Source organism: Lynx rufus, unplaced genomic scaffold (genome assembly GCF_022079265.1).
Source record: "Lynx rufus isolate CCGP_SWC_20201006 ecotype Redwood Valley unplaced genomic scaffold, mLynRuf1.p SCAF_3, whole genome shotgun sequence".
Lineage (NCBI taxonomy): Eukaryota > Metazoa > Chordata > Mammalia > Carnivora > Felidae > Lynx > Lynx rufus.
The window spans coordinates 38,482,041-38,500,000 of NW_025814845.1; the positions used below are offsets into that span (position 1 = coordinate 38,482,041).

The following is a 17,960-nucleotide window of genomic DNA, read 5'->3' on the forward strand; positions in this document are numbered from 1 at the left end:
CTACCTCCCAGGGAGTCCTCTCAGTAGGTACCAAAAAAAGGCATCTGTTCCTAAAAATAAAACCTCTTAGCACAATAGGAATAGGTGAATATTTCCTTACGAGAATAATTATTCTTTGATCTCCTAGCCAAAATTCTTTCTTAGTAGGAGAATAATAAAAAAACAATGAGACATACACACATACATGCAGTGGAGTAAGGTAAGAAGAGCCCGCTAACAAAGTAGATGTGTAGACATTCCCACGGGAAGGTTACAGGCGTACTCAGTGACAAAAGCCAGGTATAGGATTCATAGGCATAGCGTGAACCCCTGCGTGTAGATAAATTTAAAACTGATTTCATTGTATATTTGCACATACATAAATATAAGCACAAAGGTCTCAGGACACGTGTCTGACTGGTAAGGAAAGGGAGAAAACGGTTTTCTCTTTTTAGTCTATTTTGCTCTGACTTTGCCTATATGAGTATTTTTCTATGTGGACGCATTACTGTGTCATTCGTATAATATGTGCATGTGGGCACACATGGGTATATGCACTCTCAAAGCCAAAGCTAGCAGCCTATCAAATGATAACATGCAAAATGTATTTCCATTTTTGAGTGGAAAATGAGAAAGGCATGCTCACTCTTGGAATGCTTATTTGCCATTGTTTTGGAAATTATTAGCCAGTGTGATTAGACAAAAGGAAGAAAGAAGGGGCATAAATAATTGGAAAGCAGGATGGGGCACCTGAGTGGCTCAGTCAGTTGAGCATCCGACTCTTGATTTTAGCTTAGGTCATGATCCCAGGGTCAGGGGATCAAGCCCCGCTGTCGAGTGCGTGCACTCTCTCTCTCAAAGATAAAAAATAATAAAAATAAATAGCTAAAAATAAATAAATAATTGGGAAGGAGTAGGCAAAAATGATCTTTTGTTGGAGATGAAATGATTAAATTCTACCTGGAAAGCCACAGAGAAATTTCATTCACACTTAGAAATAGCAAATATGTATACATTATATGCATGTAGAATTCTATAAACGAGTTATTTTGGGAAAGCTGCTTAGAGGAATTTTTAATAAATGGTTGTCTCTGAGGAGTAAGGAGGGGTTGGAGGGGAAACTTGCTTTGTAAATTTTTCAGTTTCACTTTTAAATGAAATTTTGTATCATGTTTATGTGTTAATGTAGCAAAAAATAACTAGCTTAAAAATGAAGTAATCTTCTTTGAATAACTTTTATTATCTTAATATTTAATATTTAAATATTATTTAAATATTTCAGTATTTAAACTTTTATTTGAATAATAGCTATTCCCCTAATAATCAAAATAAGACAATTAGGAATACTTGGACAAACATGTAAAATAAAAGGAGAAAATAGAAAACCCCAGAAAAAGGTAACAGATTGGAAAATATGAAACAAAACATTTTGTAACAAAACAGCACATTTGTGATTACAAGGGAAATAAAGCATGCAAAAAAAGTATTTGCTGTGGCCATATTACAAGGAAAGGGCCTGAGTGTGACTTTAGGGGAGCCAAGGATTTGAAGCAGAGAAATGACATAAGACTTTCCAACAAGCCCTCTAGGTGATTTTAATATTTATCCTTTGTTGAGGACAACCACTTTATACATTTATTGTGGTTTATTATTACTATTTTAAGATTATATTTTTAAGTAATCTGTACACCCAACGTGGGGCTGGAATTTGCAACCCAGAGATCAAGAGTCACCCGCTCCACTGACAGAGCCAGCCAGGCCCTCCTGTTTATTATTTTGTATTGAAATTACTCCTGGGGCACCTGGCTTGCTTGGTGGTGGGGCACGTGACTCTTGATCTTGGGGTTGTGAGTCCAGGCCCCATGTTGGATGTAGAGATTACTTTAAAAAAATAATAAAATCTTTCTCAAATTCGACATATGAATGAAACCATATGATATCTGTCTTTCTCTAACTTATTTCGCTTAGCATAATACACTCTAGTTCCATCCACGTTGTTGCAAATGGCAAGATTTCATTCTTTTTCGTCACTGAGTAGTATCCCATTGTGTGTGTGTGTGTGTGTGTGTGTGTGTGTGTGTGTGTGTGTGTGTACGTATATATACACGTGTATATACGCATATATACATATATGGACATATACATACTACATCTTTATCCATTTATCAGTCAATGGACACTTGGGCTCTTTCCATAATTTGGCTATTGTTGATAGTGCTGCTGTAAACATTGAGGTGCATGTGCCCCTTTGAATCAGCATTTTTGTATCCTTTGGGTAAATTCCTAGTAGTGCAATTGCTAGGTCATAGGGTAGTTCTCTTTCTAAGTTTTTGAGGAACTTTGAGGAACCTCCATGCCGTTTTCCAAAGTGGCTACCGCAGTTTGCATTCCCACCAACAGTGCTAAAGGGTTTCCCTTTCTCTGCATACAAAACTCAACAGATTAATATGCAGGAAGGGAAGGAAAAATAAGATAAAAACAGAGACGGAGGCAAACCGTAAGAGACTCTTAAATACAGAGAACAAACTGAGGGTTGCTGGCAAGGAGGTGGTAGGGGATATGTGAAATGGGTGATGGGCATTAAGGAGGGGACTGTTCAGGATGAGCACTGGGTGTCACATGTAAGAAGTGAATCGATGGGTTCTGCTCCTGAAGCCAAGACTGCACTGACTGTTAACGAACTTGAATTAAAAAAAAAAAAAATCTTTAAAAAATAAAAAAAGAAATTACTCTATACTCGGTCTTCCTGGAGGGCAGGGACCATGTTTTCTTAATCTTTAGCAGTTACGACAGTCTATAGCTTCAGTAAATGTTACCTGAGTGAAACCGAGATCTATTGAGGAGTGGACGCTGCAGGACCACTGGATCTAGAGGCTGTGGAAAGGTTGTAGAGTGGTTCCTGTATTCAGGTATTCATTCATTTATTTATTCAATAAATTTTATAAAAGCAGCTGCTCCTTGCCAGGTGGTATGCTGAGGTTACACCAGAACTACAATAGCTCTTACTTTTGAGGAACTTAGAGGGAAAAGCAGATGAGCTGGGACTTAACACAGATGTGCTAAGTGTGAGAGAACCACTCCTAGCATTGCTGGGGTCACAGAGGACCACCCCTCCCAGCCTCTGCAGGTGGGAGTCAGGAAGAGCGGGAGGGCTCCCGTCTGCTTTCCCCTTAAAGACTGAATGAGTTGGCCAGATAACATGGGGAAGGGAGAGGAAGATGGGCCGAGGCCAGAAAGAACAGTCTGGTATTGGGTGTGTGGCAGGACCTGTGTGCAGAGCAAACCATAGGTAAGTATTTCTGGGTCTCAGTTTTTTTTTTTTTTTTTTTTTTTTTTTTAATTTTTTTTTTTTTTTTTTTAATTTTTTTTTTTCAACGTTTATTTATTTTTGGGACAGAGAGAGACAGAGCATGAACGGGGGAGGGGCAGAGAGAGAGGGAGACACAGAATCGGAAACAGGCTCCAGGCTCTGAGCCGTCAGCCCAGAGCCCGACGCGGGGCTCGAACTCACGGACCGGGAGATCGTGACCTGGCTGAAGTCGGACGCTTAACCGACTGCGCCACCCAGGCGCCCCTGGGTCTCAGTTTTTATTCATTTAATAATATTTATTGATTCATTTATTTTCAAAAACTTGATTTAAAGGTGGAAAGATAGGAGGCTGAAGAGGAAAGGAGGCACTAGATCATTGAGAACCTTATTTGGTACGGTTGAGACTTTGGACTTTATCTTCAGGTGGTGGGAGCCATTGAAGGATTTTAAGCCAGCGTGGGATTTGTGTTTGGGATGGCTCCTTTAGGCAGCTGTGTGGAGGAGGGGCTGGAGGGTACAGGGCTATGGAGTTAGGGAGATCCTGGGGAGACCGCTGTGGTCATCTGAGTGAGAGAATAAAGCCTGAGCAGGTCAGCACGGGATAGGTACAGTTAAGTGTTTGGCAGGAAAAACGGGCAGTACACTCGGTAATTGACTGGATGTGGAGAGTGTAAGAGAAGGGAAGAGTTCAGAGTGACTCCCAGGTTTCTGTTTCTGCTGGTGCCACCAGTGGGACAGAGTACAGGAGGATAAGCAGGCTTGGCATGGACAGATGGTCCTTCTCCGTGAGGTGATGGCTGAAAATGTGAAATGCAGGAAGAGGCTTGGGACAGAAGCTGAGTTTAGCTGTGGCAGTGAAACAGCAGGTGGGGTAGCCGGGCAGTAATGTGGTAGACAGTCCAAAACTACGGGGGGAAAGTGTGGGCCTGGAAACTCGAGCATGGTTGAAGCTTGGGCGAAGGTGTAGAATGGACCAGACGAGGGTTAAAGATGGAACCCTGCACATGAAATCTAACAAGCTGGGAGAAGCGAAGGAACACATTAAGAAGCCAGAGGAGGAGAGAAGTAGGAGGGAAACCGGAGGGAGGGTAGTTCTGCGAGCCGTGGGAGGAGGCAGATTTTGCAAAGAATTGCTTCAGAGTTTCAGATACCACAGAAAGGTCAGATAAAATAAAGATCCGACTGTCGATTAGATTTGGCAGGTAAGGTGTTATTGGTGACCTTGGCAAGAAGTTTCAGGAGAGAGAGAGGAACAGAAACCAAATTGCAGTGGTTGAAGAAGGAGCAGCAGGTCAAGTGGAGATGGACCATGCAGGCGGTTCTTTTGGGAAGAAGCAGAGCTGAGGCCCGAGGAGGAAGAGGCTTTATGGCCTTACCAGGAACAAAAAGACTCCTGGCTTTTCTTCTATGTAAAAGAAACGATTATGTTATTTCCCAGTTAATTTTATAAAGAACATTGTGTGGTTCTCTGCTATGTTTCCAAAAATTACTACCCAAATCAGGCAGAGCTGTACGCTACTTTAAAGAAGCAAAGTGGCCTTATCTTCAGACAGAAATTATGTGTGGCCTCTGTCCGTAGGTCGAAAGGCATGGCAATACATTGACAGATGATTGTGCAGAGCCGAATCCTTTAAAGAAGTAACTGAAATTCCCGAATATTTTTCACTTTACACTTGGTGATTTCTTTTTTTCAGAAAGGAGTTCTGGCCTGTAGGTATTATTTGATTTTCGTTTATTTTAATAATAAATATTTCAGCAGTGTAATATCACTGTAGTAATAATCATGTACGTGGTCAGATTTAATTTATGTAAGATTGCATTTCATCGCAGGTACTGATGATATTGTAGGTCCTGAAGGCATGGAGAAATTTTGCGAAGACATTGGTGTTGAACCAGAAAATGTAAGTCTAGCCTATTAAGTTGGGCAAATCGGTTGATTATTTTTCTTGTCTTTTGTCCCTTGACAAATAAAGCAACAGTAAAGAAGGAATGGTGTGTTAGTTTTGTGAGGCAATCTAAGAAACAAGTTTCAATTCTAATTGGGTTTCTAAGCAAAATTTTTTTGTTTTAATTGGCATGGTGTAACTAGTCAGTCATGTTTTCCTCTTGTTTGTTTCTTGTATCTAAAAGGTACGATAATAAAGTAATTAAACTAGATGTTTAGAAAGTGTTTTGGGCATGTGTACCTCCCGTGAGAGATGAGCTGGGGGGCCGAGTCATAGTCTATTCTGTACCTTTGTCCCCCTCCCTAGTTGTTCAGCATAATGTAGAGTTTGTCCAGATTTTTGAGTAATTATTCATAGGGGTTTGGAATAAGTTGTAATTATCAAGAATCTTTCATAGCTCTTTCACTTCCGATTAAATTTAACTCAGGGATTGCTTTTTAGTATAAAGGCCTTAAGTATTTCCTTTAAAAATTTTTTTTGAGAAGTTATTTTATATGCTTAATTATTTTTCCCAACTCTTATCGTCATGTTATTGTTGAATATTTTTTTCCTGTTCCTACATCATCTCTCTTACACTAAAATGAAAAGTTATGCTCATACAGGTGCCCTGGTTCATTAACTATGCAGTTTAATATTGCATTAGCCTCCAATTTAACAAATATGTCTAAGGTCCTAAATGAGTTTATGATGGGGAAGAGATCACAAGAGATCATCCTCCTTGTATAGACTCTTCTTGGAAGATTGCTGCCCATGCACATATGTCATGCTCTTAAAACTGGAAATTAAGACTTCACACTTTTGGGGCGCCTGGGTGGCTCAGTCGGTTGAGCGTCCGACTCTTGGTTTCAGCTCAGGTCATGATCTCACGGTTTGTGAGCTTGAGCCCCGCATCGGGCTCCGTGCTGGCAGAGAGGAACTTGCTTGGGATTCTCTCTCTCCCCCTCTCTCTGCCCCTCCCCCAGTTGCTCTCTCTGTCTCTCTCTCAAAAATAAATAAACTTTAAAAAATTAAAAAAAAAAACAACTCTAAAGACTTCACACTTCATTCTTAAAACTTTTCTTACCCTTGACATTTGTATGCCTCTGTCCTCTCCCAACTCCCTCCAACACCTTACATTTTCTAAAGAGCCTTTTGCTCATTACGTGGATTTTTGTCTTGTAGTTTTTTATTTTAATGTGATCTAGTTCAGTATCTTAATGAACTATTCATTTTGGTATAAAGGTTTGGGGAGAACTGCCAGTAGTATTTTGTCTGATCTTGCCCATAGACTAGTCATAAGCATAGAAAAGAACACTTCAGGAGCACTTGGTGGCTCAGTTGGTTGGACGTCCGACTTTGGCTCAGGTCATGATCTCGTGGTTTGTGGGTTTGAGCCCCTTGGCAGGTTCTGTGCTGAAAGCTCAGAGCCTGTAGCCTGCTTCAGATTCTGTGTCTCCCTCTCTCTCTGCTCCTCCCCTGCTCGTGCTCTGTCTCTCTGTCTCTGTCTCTGTCTCTCTGTCTCTGTCTCTCTCAAAAATAAACAAACATTTTTTTAAAAAGATTAAAAAAAAAAACAAAACACTGGCTTATGAAAGAAGTTTCCTGATGACAGCTGGGCCAACGTTGGCAGAGTGTTTTCTGGACTGAATAATAAGAGGGGCAAGAGTGAGTTGGACCTGAGAACAGACCCAAAGGTTCTCTCCCTCTCTCTCTTAAATTTTTATTTAGTTTTGGGAGAGCGCAAGCTGGGGAGGGACACAGGATGGGGATGGGATCCGAAACAAACTTTGCGCTGACAGCAGCAAGCCTGATGTGGGACTCGAACTCACGAACCACAAGATCATGACCTGAGCCAAAATTGGATGCTCGACCAACTGAGCTACCAAGGTGCCCCAGACTCAAAGGTTCTGCCCAGGGGACTGTCATCAGCATATGATCAGAGGTGGGCAACAGGGCCGGAAAGGGAGGAGATTGGGAGGCCAGGGTCAGGCTGCAGGTGTGAGAGGCACTGTGTGAACATTTATTCTCAGAGGCCCGGAGGCCTGTCAGGTGGGAGGGAGGGCTGGTGTTGATTCTAACTGAAGAAAGGCACAGTTCTTCAAATAGCAGTACTCCGTAACAGAGAGCTGATGTTATTATCCTTTTGGGGGGCAATGGTGTCCCTTAGTCTCCTCTTAGGAATAGAACTAGACTTAACATGTTGAATCACATTGAAGACTAGGAAAATGAATTCAGAAGATTATTCTAAAGTATTTATTACTGTACTTCAGTTCTAAGCTGCCATTAATAGAAGTTGTATATCATCACTAAGAAAGAAAAAGTGTTGCTAAATAAACTCTGATATGCATCCATTTGGAATGCATCCCAATTTCAGAAATGTTAACATTTGAAAAATAAGAAGTAAAATTGTTTTTAAAGCCTTGTCCTCATTGTTGAGTTAGCACTTTCAAATACTTTACTTAAAACCTTCACCTTGCCTGATATTTATAGCCTAGGAAATTTAAGCAGGTTTGTAAAATTCAAATCTACTGTCATTTACTACGGCCACAGCAAAACCTTTTGTTTGCCTAATTAGCTTCCTTATTAGCTACCATAAGAAAAGTCCATTTTGTGTAAAGAAATACTCATCGTGAATATCTACTTTGACTTTTTAGCCACATTTCATGCATACTTGTGTGTGTTTCTGTGCCCTGACCATTTTTTTTTTTTTAATTTAACAAGTGTTTATGTGGAACTTTAAATCTTTCTTATTGAGCATTTAGTGTATATATTGTTTGAGAACATAGGAAGTTTGAGTTCTAGAATGTGGGTTAGGGGCGCCTGGGTGGCTCAGGCGTTGAGCATATGACTCTTGATTTTGGCTCAGGTCGTGCTCCACATCCGGCTCAGTGCTGACCATTCAGAGGCCGCTTGGGATTCTGTCTCTCTTCTCTGTCCCTTCCATGTGCACACGTGCTCTCTCTCTCTCTCTCTCTCAAAATAGTTTTTTTAAAAACTGAAAATGGGGGTTATTTCACCTAGGGTAAATTGTTATGTGGGAGTCAGAATTCCAAGAAAAGCTGAGGGATGAGGGGAAATCCACTGATGTGTAAATATTTGGAAGAACATGTGTGCTCTTTTGGGGAAGTTTGGGTCTCTTAAGTTAAAAAATTTTTAACGTAGGGGCGCCTGGGTGGCTCAGTCAGTTGAGCTTACAGCTTCGGCTCAGGTCATGATCTCGTGGTTTGTGGGTTTGAGCCCCGTGTTGGGTTCCATGCCGACAGCTCAGAGCCTGGAGTGTGCTTCAGATTCTGTGTCTTGTCTCCCTCTCTCTCTGTCCCTCACCTGTTCATGCTCTGTCTCTCTCTCTGTCTCAAAAATAAATAAACATTAAAAAAAATTTTTTTAAAAATTTTTAACCTATTAAGCAATGCTGTTTTGTGATGGTGTGCATATGTAGAAACATTGGTTTACTAATCAGTGCTAGTAATCTACCTAGTAATCTAGATTGTTTAATCTAAAAAACCTAGTGACTTTAAAAATTGATATGTACTGATTTAATTGAGATTTGATGAAAGGGCTTAGAGATTCAGTGGGTTCTCACTGCTAATCACTTCTAACGTGGAAAACCATAGAGTCAGCATCAAGAGAAAGCTTTTCATTAATCTTGCAGTTATAAATTAGACAAAGCTGGACATTTTTAGTCCACAAGCTAGCTTGCTGGCAAACGCAAGGACCGACTTTCTGAACCTCCTAAATAGCATTGTTCTGCAGTACTTAATTTGTGTAGTGGCTTTCAGAGGCCAATTAAATCATCTGGAGTGATTTCTAATTGACTGCTTGCCTTACTTTTTTCATGTTACATCATCCCGATTCCTTTTACCACCATCGCCATCTGACCCAGTGGGGCACGTGGGTGATAGATTAATGGTTGGGTTGGTTCTTCCAGCCGTCGAAATGAAGCCTTCAGGTCCTGTGTAAAGAAATCAAATTAGCTGCCAAATGTGGAACATGCTAGTCCCTGGCCAATTTTCACAGATCTATTTTCTTACCATTGATTTTTTGTTTGTTTGTTTGTTTTGTTACAACAAATGGAGATGTAGCCATTTAGCAGTGAATATGTGATCCCCAGGTCAGGACTTGGATGTCCGTTAGGTGTGGACAATGTCCTGAGGTACGCAGTCCCACAGAGTGGCAGGATGGTCCTCGGAAATCCCTGTCCCTCTTCTTTACCCTCTTCTTGGATGGATGGCCTCAGCTCTTTCCCTCTGCAGAGCCCTGGATAGTTGGAAGCTAGATGCGCTTTTGAAATGTAATTTTGTCTTTACTCCTTCAGGTGTTTATTAAACTCACTGGCAGTATCTCTGTGTCATCTTTTCTCTAAAGCAGCTAAGTGACAAGCAGTGCCATAAACTAGAGTTGTTACAGTTCCTGATGCCTGCAGAGTTTCAGAAGATTCACTAAAAGCAAGAGTGGCGCCCCGCTGAGAAGTGATTGGGCCCTGTCACTCATCCTGTGCTCATTCCAGGCACAGCGCTATTTAAGTGGGATGTGGGGCCACTTCACAATAATTTTCTTCAGTGTGTATAGTTCAACTCACAAACACTAATGTATTTGTGGTACAGCTGCATTATTGTGTATGACTCACCACTTACCTTTTTATTTTTTAGCCCTCTGATCTACAGCTTGCTCTTTTCACTAAATCTTGGAGATTGTTCCCTATTTGTACTGATAACTCTACTTCATTTGTCTTAATGGCAGCATAGTATTCCTTTGTATAGAAAGTATTCAGCAAGGAAGTATATACTTAGTCCCTGATTAATGTTTGGTTGTTCTCATTCTTTTGCTGCTATAAATAATTCTGCAGAAAATATTGTTGAATATACATCTTTGTGTTCGTGCACAGGTATAAGTTATAATATAACTTTCCTTAAGTGGAATTGCTGAGTCAAACACTGGTTTTAATTTTGATAAATATTGCAGAATTGCCCTGTGGAGAGGTTAATGGCTTTACATTTCCACCATTCTGCATCATAAGAGTTCATGTCTCCCCAAGCCCTTGTCAGCAGATGAATTACCAAACTTTTGGATGTTTCCCAGCCTAGAACTCATTTTTGAAGTTACCCTGTTGATATTTCAGTGACTAAACTGCGGCGAACAGAAGCATTTGGAGAGTTGTTAATATGATTAATTACTGAAATCTGTCGTTCTGATTTGATTGGTCTGTTTTTTTGTTTGTTTTTATACAGGTAGTTATGCTTGTCCTAGCTTGGAAATTGGATGCACAAAACATGGGTTATTTTACTCTGCAGGAATGGTTAAAAGGAATGACTTCTCTACAGTAAGTCCCGCGGCTGCCCTGGTTGGGAGGCGGGGTGGCGTCCTTGCACTTCCCAGCTGGCTGCCTCCTCCCTGGTGGGTCAGGAGCCTGGGTTGGGTGACTGCAGGAAAGCCGGGTGATCTGGCAAACTTCACCTGTGGCTATAGGTGTAAAGGCCAAATCCCATTTTCATGATGAAGAGAAGACAGTATGCATGAAGTTTTGCAATTATAATTTTTATATAATGTGTATTGTTTACTTTAGTATTCTTCTAGAGCAGAGCTGCCCAATAGAAAATAGACCAGCCTCTCCTCTTCTCACAGATGTGAGCCACATATGTAATTTTAAATTTTCTAGCAGTCCCATTAAAAAAAAAGTTAAAAGAAACAAGTAAAATTAATTTTAATATATTTTATTCAACTCCAGATATCCAAAATATTATTTATTATTCAGACATATAATCAATATTTTCAAAATTTATGAGCTGTTGTACATTCTTTTTTTCATATTAAGTCTTCAAAATCTGGTACGTATTTTACATCTATGATCCCTCTCAGTTTGCATTAACTGCATTTCAAGTGCTTGGTGGCCATGTGTGTCTAGTGACTGTCATATTAGCACAGGCTCAGAGCTTAAAAAGCAAAGGCCTATCAGCATCTGGTTTACAGTTAGGGAGAAAAAGTTGACTGAAGTTTAACTTATAAATGAAAATATGTATTTTATATATTCTGATTTTGCCTTTGGGCAAAATTGGAACTTCATTACTCCAGTGGTTAAAAAATAATAATAAAGGGTCTATTTGTGTTACCCAGAATGAGAAAAAAAACAGTGGTTTTATGTGTTCATTGTGTGTGTGTGTGTGTGTGTGTGTACACAAAGTTTCATTCAAGTAAACAGTTGTTACTCTGTATTCTGAATTGAAGGATACAGTTGAGATGGGTAAGTAAATATTTCAGTGGTACCTGAAGATGAAGAGCAGATTATTAACATAGTAACTTTGATCTACGGAATGACTCTTTTTTTTTTTTTTTTTTTTTTTTTTTTTTTTACTTTTACCAGGAATAATAGACTTTGACATTTACTGGATTGAAATTGGAGTGGAAATGGTTTTATGGTTTTATTCAAATAATTTTGGAATTTGCCAAAATTGTTATCCATTTGTTATTGATAACAATGCTTTATTTGCACCATGCTTTAGTAGTTCTTAAGTCATTTTGCTGCTTTTCCATTGGAGCCTCACGGCTGCCTTCCTTGTGAGGAAGACAAATCAGGCTTTATCCTGCACATTTTACAAATGAGGAAACTGAGGCTTAGAAGGGACACATGGGATACATGATGTGTTAAAGTAAGTGGCAGAAATGGGAAGAAAACCCAAGACTTCTGATCTTTTTTTTTTTAATGTTTATTTTGAGAGAGAGCACAAGCGAGCAGGGGAGTAGTAGAGAGGGAGAGAGAGAATCCCAGGCAGGCTCCACACTCAGCACAGAGCCCGACGTGGGGTTTGATCGTAACCGGAGATCATGACCTGAGCCAAATCAAGAGTTGGATGCTTAACTGACTGAACCACCCAGGTGCCCCAAGACTTCTGATTCTTAAGTCACATTCTTCCTTTAACAACTGTTGTCTGATGGCAAATGAGTTTTAGATAAAGCCATACACTTTCCTGTCATCATGCTCTAGAATTTTAGGGTTAAGTCCTCTGAAATCTCTTTAAAAATTATGTTTGTCATGTTGGGAACATCTCCTTAACAATTTTAAGTCTACTAACTTTCACTGTTTCCCCCCCTGCCTTTCCTAACTGCCTTCTGAGTACAGCACATAATGGCTGCACTTTTTAAAGGGGGGCCCATGTAATGATGAATGCATGGCCATATCAAGATTTTATTTCAAGCCTTCAGAGGAAGCACCATTAGTATGTTTCGGGCACATTTTCATTTGTCTTAAGAGGCTATAATATCCATTTTTAAGTAATTCTAGATTATTTTTTACATTTGCCTTTCCAAAAGAATGTTACACACTGCCAGGCCTTTCCCTTGTGTTTTGAGGGCCACACCACCTGGGAAGTATGCAGTTTCCTGGGAGGTCTATGTAAGTTTCCTGGGAGGGCAGAGGGGAATTGCAGGGACCCCACCCCGTAGGTTCTTTGTTGGGAACCCTGCTTGCCACTCAGTGTGACACACACGGGGGCAGTTGGGTTCCTCTAGGGTACTGCCACTTGGTCCTTGTAGTTCAAGATGAGGTGACAAGCTGGGTCCACTCTAAGGGCAGGGAGGAGCCTGCTTTCTTCTTGTGTGATACGAAACTTGGAGACTGGTTTCCTCATCAATGAGGAAGAGAGCATTACTCAGAACAACCTTTAAGGTCCTCTATAGTTCAGAATAGTCGAATTGCAAGTTTTAAGAACCTCCACTCCCCCTCCCTTAACCTCCCTAGATTGATTTGTTCAGCAAGTGTTTGGATGGCAGCGATGTGCCAACTGCAGTATTCTACATCCTGGGGAAATAAAACTCACGAGCAAGACAGTCCTTTTGGGGCAGGGGCTCAGAAGCAAAGTTCAGCCAAAAGATCCAAAAATAGTAAGGCCACTTCTCTTTATGCTTCTCGAATTGATTACATAAGTACTGTATTTGTAAGGTGTCCACACCCGGTAAATAAGAATACTCAGAGACGAATATGCTCTAGAGATAGAAAGTAATCTGTCTACTGAATTGCCTGTTTTGTCTTCTAGTTTGGATTTTTGTCTTTTTTGCCCTTTTTTGGTTTCATTAAACCTGTCTGGAATTAAAGTGTATGTGACAATCCCTGTATTTATAATAGAATATTTGATTAAGATGCTAAGTTTGAAGAAAATGGTTACTGGACAGAGGGAGTGGAGACTATGCTCCGCTGCTCCCTGGGTGTCTCTGGCAGCACATCTAGAACCAGGAAAGGGAAGTGATGCTCTGTGACTCCCGCCTGGGCTCTCAGAACTCCCATCTCCTGGACACTGGGGAGGGGAGTGAGCTGTGTGCAAGCCCCACCAGGGCCAGTGTTTTGGAAGTGCTGGAAGGAGTGACGGAGGGCATCTGGCGGGGGTGGGGGGGCCGATATGTTCATTCCACGTTCTGTAGCTCATTCTCAGTCAGGAGAAGGCACAACTCATTTCAGTGGACTGTTTGTTTTATCGCCTTGTTCGAACACGTGGGTTTAAGGTTACTTCTAATGAATCAAACTTACAAAGCTGTTTAAGCTAAACAAAAGTGTGTTAGACTTGTAGCTTACTTTGCATAGAAGTGAGGATTGGCTGGAAAAATACCTTTGGCTAACTGAAGGGGTGAAGGCCTTTCCCCAGGGAATGGAGAACTCCTTTTGGTTTTAACCTTTGGTGCTTATTGTCCCGATTTCTGGTGCTTCTGAATCTGTAACAGGAGCAGAAGTCACAGAAGAAATGATCCCACAGTATGGCCACGTTTTGTTTTGGAAAACGGTGCTCTTGAGCGGTGTGGCACTATGTCACTCAGAAAGTAACAGGAGTTTTCTTATGTGTGATACACCGGAAAGCGGGGGTGGGGAGGGGGGAGGGGGCAGGGGGGAGGCTGAAGATGTGGCTGCTTCCTGAAGTCCCGGGCTGGTTTGCTTCAACTTCCTGACAAGCCAGTTTCTTCACTTGATCTTGTTGAGTGGCCACTAGATGGCAACCTGTAGTTCGGACTGGGTGACTCAGAGGCGTGTTCCCTGCTGGGGGTCACTCCAGAGGCTCTGTGGGTCAGGGCCCTCCCCCCCCCGCCTTTTTAAAAAAAAAAAAAAAAGTTTATTATTGAGAGACACAGCATGAGCATTGGATGGGCAGAGAGAGGAGGAGACACAGAATACGAAGCAGGCTCTGAGCCATCAGCACAGAGCCTGATGCAGGGCTCCAATTCACAAACCGCAAGATCTTGACCTGAGTCAAGTGGGACGCTTAACCGACTGAGCCACCCAGGCGCCCCGGGGCAGGGGCCCTTTTAAAGCAGATTAAACTCTTTATTGATGGTAATAGCTCTAACATGTGTAACTGTCTTTATTACACACATGAAGTGAAAATTTTACTTTGGTATTTTATGCTTTACTCCAGACAGGATCTCTGAGCGTCTTAAGACAAATGGAAACGTCTTTCAGGGGACATCTTTTGCCAGGGTGGCAGCTAGACTCCCAGCCATGCTAACGAACTTCCATTTTGCCTTGCGGTTCTACCCAAAGACTCATGGCTACTTTATTTTCTTTTAGCTATGTAGCAGATGTCTAAATGAGTGCTCTCTGCCCTTGAATCTGTTGAAACAGACATCTGTTCTTCTTCCTCTCATTGGACAGGACTAAACTAAACCCCCTGCCAAAATCTGGCCAATTTCCTGTGGCTTTGGTCCTTAACCTTCCTTTCCAGTGAAGACGAGAGACCTCGGCCTTAAATATTTCGGGGTTAGCTGGTTTCTCTCCTCTTTGACCCTCTGCCATATTGTTAATAAAGTATCCTTAGTTATTTATGTATACAGTAAAAAATCAAACCATACAGTAGAGTCCCCAGTGCAGAGAAGGCCCTGCTCCCTTCCTGCCTCCTAGACTCCAACTTCCTGCTTTCTCGTGTGCCCTGTTAGCTTCTACCAGCCCTCTTTTGGGGGTTGGCGCTAGATCTCTAACTAGGCTATCGGCATCTCTCTTTTTTTTCTTCCCCAGCCTTTCTCCACAGAGATTCAGAGTGAATTTTTCAAGATGCAAGCCTGATTGTGGTCTCTCCCATGGTTGGAGGTGGCTTCCAGTGTTTCTAGGATTCAATTTAAAAAACAAAAAACAGTATGGACCACAAAACCCTTTATGGCCTGGCCTCACCTCCCTTTCAGCCTTATCCTGGAACCACTTCCCCTCTTACTCTCTTCCGTTTGGTCACAGTGGGTTTCTTTAGTCTTTGAGCTTGGCATGCTCCCTTCTGCCACTGGGCCTTTGCGCATGCTGTTCCTTTTATCTGGCAAACCCTCTGCTCCAGAAATATCCTGTTTCTGCTCTCAGCCATTAGCTAACATTTCAGTCCCTTAAAGAAGCCTTTTCTGACTTCTTAAAACAGTTTTTTTTTTTTTAACATTTATTCATTTTTGAGAAACCGAGCACAAGCGGGGGAGGGGCAGAGAGAGAGGGAGACACAGAATCAGAAGCAGGCTCCAAGCTCTGAGCTGTCGGCACAGAGCCCGACGTGGGGCTCGAACTCACGAACTGGGAGATCATGACCTGAGCCGTAGTCAGATGCCCAACCGACTGAGCCACCCAGCTGCCCCTGCCTTTTCTGACTTCTAAAACAGTCTAATTGTTATCTTTTTTAGTTTTCAAACATCCGGAAGAAATACAGCACATTCTAACTTGTTGTAGATTCATAGAAGTGAAACATTTACTCTAATTCTTGACTTTTAGGTATTTTATTATCTCAGTAGATTATGGGGGACTATTTTGTAGTTAGCTACAAAAAGAAACCTTTACAAATTTATTGCTAAAGATAGATCAGTGTGCTGATCTATGATGTAAACGTATGAACGGTATTTTAGTTTATAAAGTATATAAACTGTTTACGTTGATAATACTTTTACTGTGTATTACTTATGCTTAGTGGTAGGTGAAAGCCCTACAGGGGAACACAAGAAAGCACGTCCAGCATTGAAAAGCTTTGATTTTGCTGATGGAAATGGTGACTCTTGGTTCTCATTTTTAAGGGCTAGATATGAGGAACAGAAAATTAGTTTGTAAAATTAGCCAATCAGTCTGCTTCCTTAGGAAAAATAAACAGTGTGTCCCTTATCTGTAAAAACAGGTTTTCATCACCAAAGCTCCCTGGAGATATAGCTGATTTCAAGTCTAGGGTAGAGAAAGTACAAGGTGAGCTGGAATATCTTGTACCATAAGCAAGGACGTGCTCAGAGACTGATGGCACATGTCAGAAGGACACTGGCACCAGCTTGAATGGGCCACTGCCCAAATGAGGACGATTTGTGCACCAAAAAGAATAAAGGCAGTAAAAGATTATAACACTGAATAAAAAGCAAAAATCCTTAAGTCCAGAAAACGCAAAAGGTGGTGAGTAGAACTCTTCTTTATAGAATAACTTCAGCCGGTAAGGGTGATAGAGTCAGAAAAATCACCGTTTTGCATCTTCAAATGCAAAGCCGATTCGGGTGGTATCACCAGTGGAGGCTAAAACCACCGGATGGAAGGTTGTTCGGGAACAAGATTCACAGTCTCAAGATATCATCCCATAGATTACATACTATTTCAGAGGAGGGAAAATACCTGTTCATGGAGAATCTGGGGGATGTTACCTTAACTGAATGAGTCCATTTACTGTGACTCCTAATGGGACAGACTGACGTTACAAGTCCTCTCATGGGGTGCACTGAGAAGGGCCTCACAAGCAGCATTGTCATAACCATTTAGCTTAAGTATAATCAGAGGGAAATTATCTGACAAATGGAGATTCTACAGAACAACCGTTCTCAAAAATGGCATTGTCAAGAAAGAAGAGAGGTGACACCCTTCTGGAGACTAAAGAGATATGACAACTAAAAGCAATGCGTGAGCCTTGATTGGATCCTGGATCAAGAAAAAGCATCTGTGAAGAAAATTGAGGGAACACTGGGGAACTTTGTATATGGGTTGTATATTAGCTAAGAAAGTTTACACTGACAGAATATTAGGAGTGATGATGGTATTTAAGTGTTTAGGAGTGAAGTGTCATCATGTTAGTAAGTTACTTTCAAGTGGTACGGAAAAAAGTGCACATGAGAGCACAAATGTGACAATGTGTGTTATGAACTGAGGGGATGGGTATATGGGTGCTTGTTCATTATTCTTTCCGTTTTTCTGTACATTTGAAATTTTTAAAAATCAAAAACGTAGGGAAATGGGTCATCATGAATGTGTTGCAACTCCAGGGTTTTATTGTCTTTTGGTATTCTGTTTCATGTTACTGCCCCAGTTAAGAAAAAAACTCAGGTTATAATTTGCCTTTATTCTGTTTTTCTAGATGTGATACAACAGAAAAACTCAGAAATACTTTGGATTACTTAAGATCATTATTAAATGATTCTACAAACTTTAAACTTATTTACAGATATGCATTTGACTTTGCACGGGTGAGTTCTCTGGAGCCTATCCAGATGTTTCCCTCTCCTCCCGCCCCCCCCTTTTTTTTAATTGCCTTTTGAGGTTTGTTTTTACATGCTGCAAGCAAAGAAGGTTGAGTAAGTTACTCCCAGGGTGCTAGTTAGGATTTCTTTCTACATGTACGCTTTCTACACTAACCCTGATTCTGGGCAAAAATGTAGTTTGTTAGCAAAAAGCTATGGTGCCAGACCTTGAATAGCTCTTGCTATTGGCTGAGAAGTAATTTATAAACTGGCATGTAATAGACACTTTTCTAAATGTCTTTTAGATAGGCTTAGAAAAGCTTTTC

At 41.1% G+C, this 17,960-nt stretch overlaps 1 protein-coding gene across 3 annotated transcripts in view; it reads left to right on the forward strand.

The window, feature by feature from the left end:
* DCUN1D4 (defective in cullin neddylation 1 domain containing 4) overlaps positions 1 to 17,960 on the forward strand; it is a 75,720-nt gene that overhangs the window by 39,948 nt on the left and 17,812 nt on the right. For all 3 annotated transcript variants that reach the window (XR_006964320.1, XM_047091317.1, XM_047091316.1), the window contains exons 6-8: positions 5,120 to 5,190; positions 10,443 to 10,534; positions 17,532 to 17,640. Coding sequence is in view for 2 of the 3 variants with exons in the window: in XM_047091317.1 (XP_046947273.1) it covers positions 5,120 to 5,190; positions 10,443 to 10,534; positions 17,532 to 17,640 (272 nt within the window). In the remaining variant the exon portion in view is untranslated. The remainder of the gene's footprint in view (positions 1 to 5,119; positions 5,191 to 10,442; positions 10,535 to 17,531; positions 17,641 to 17,960) is intronic.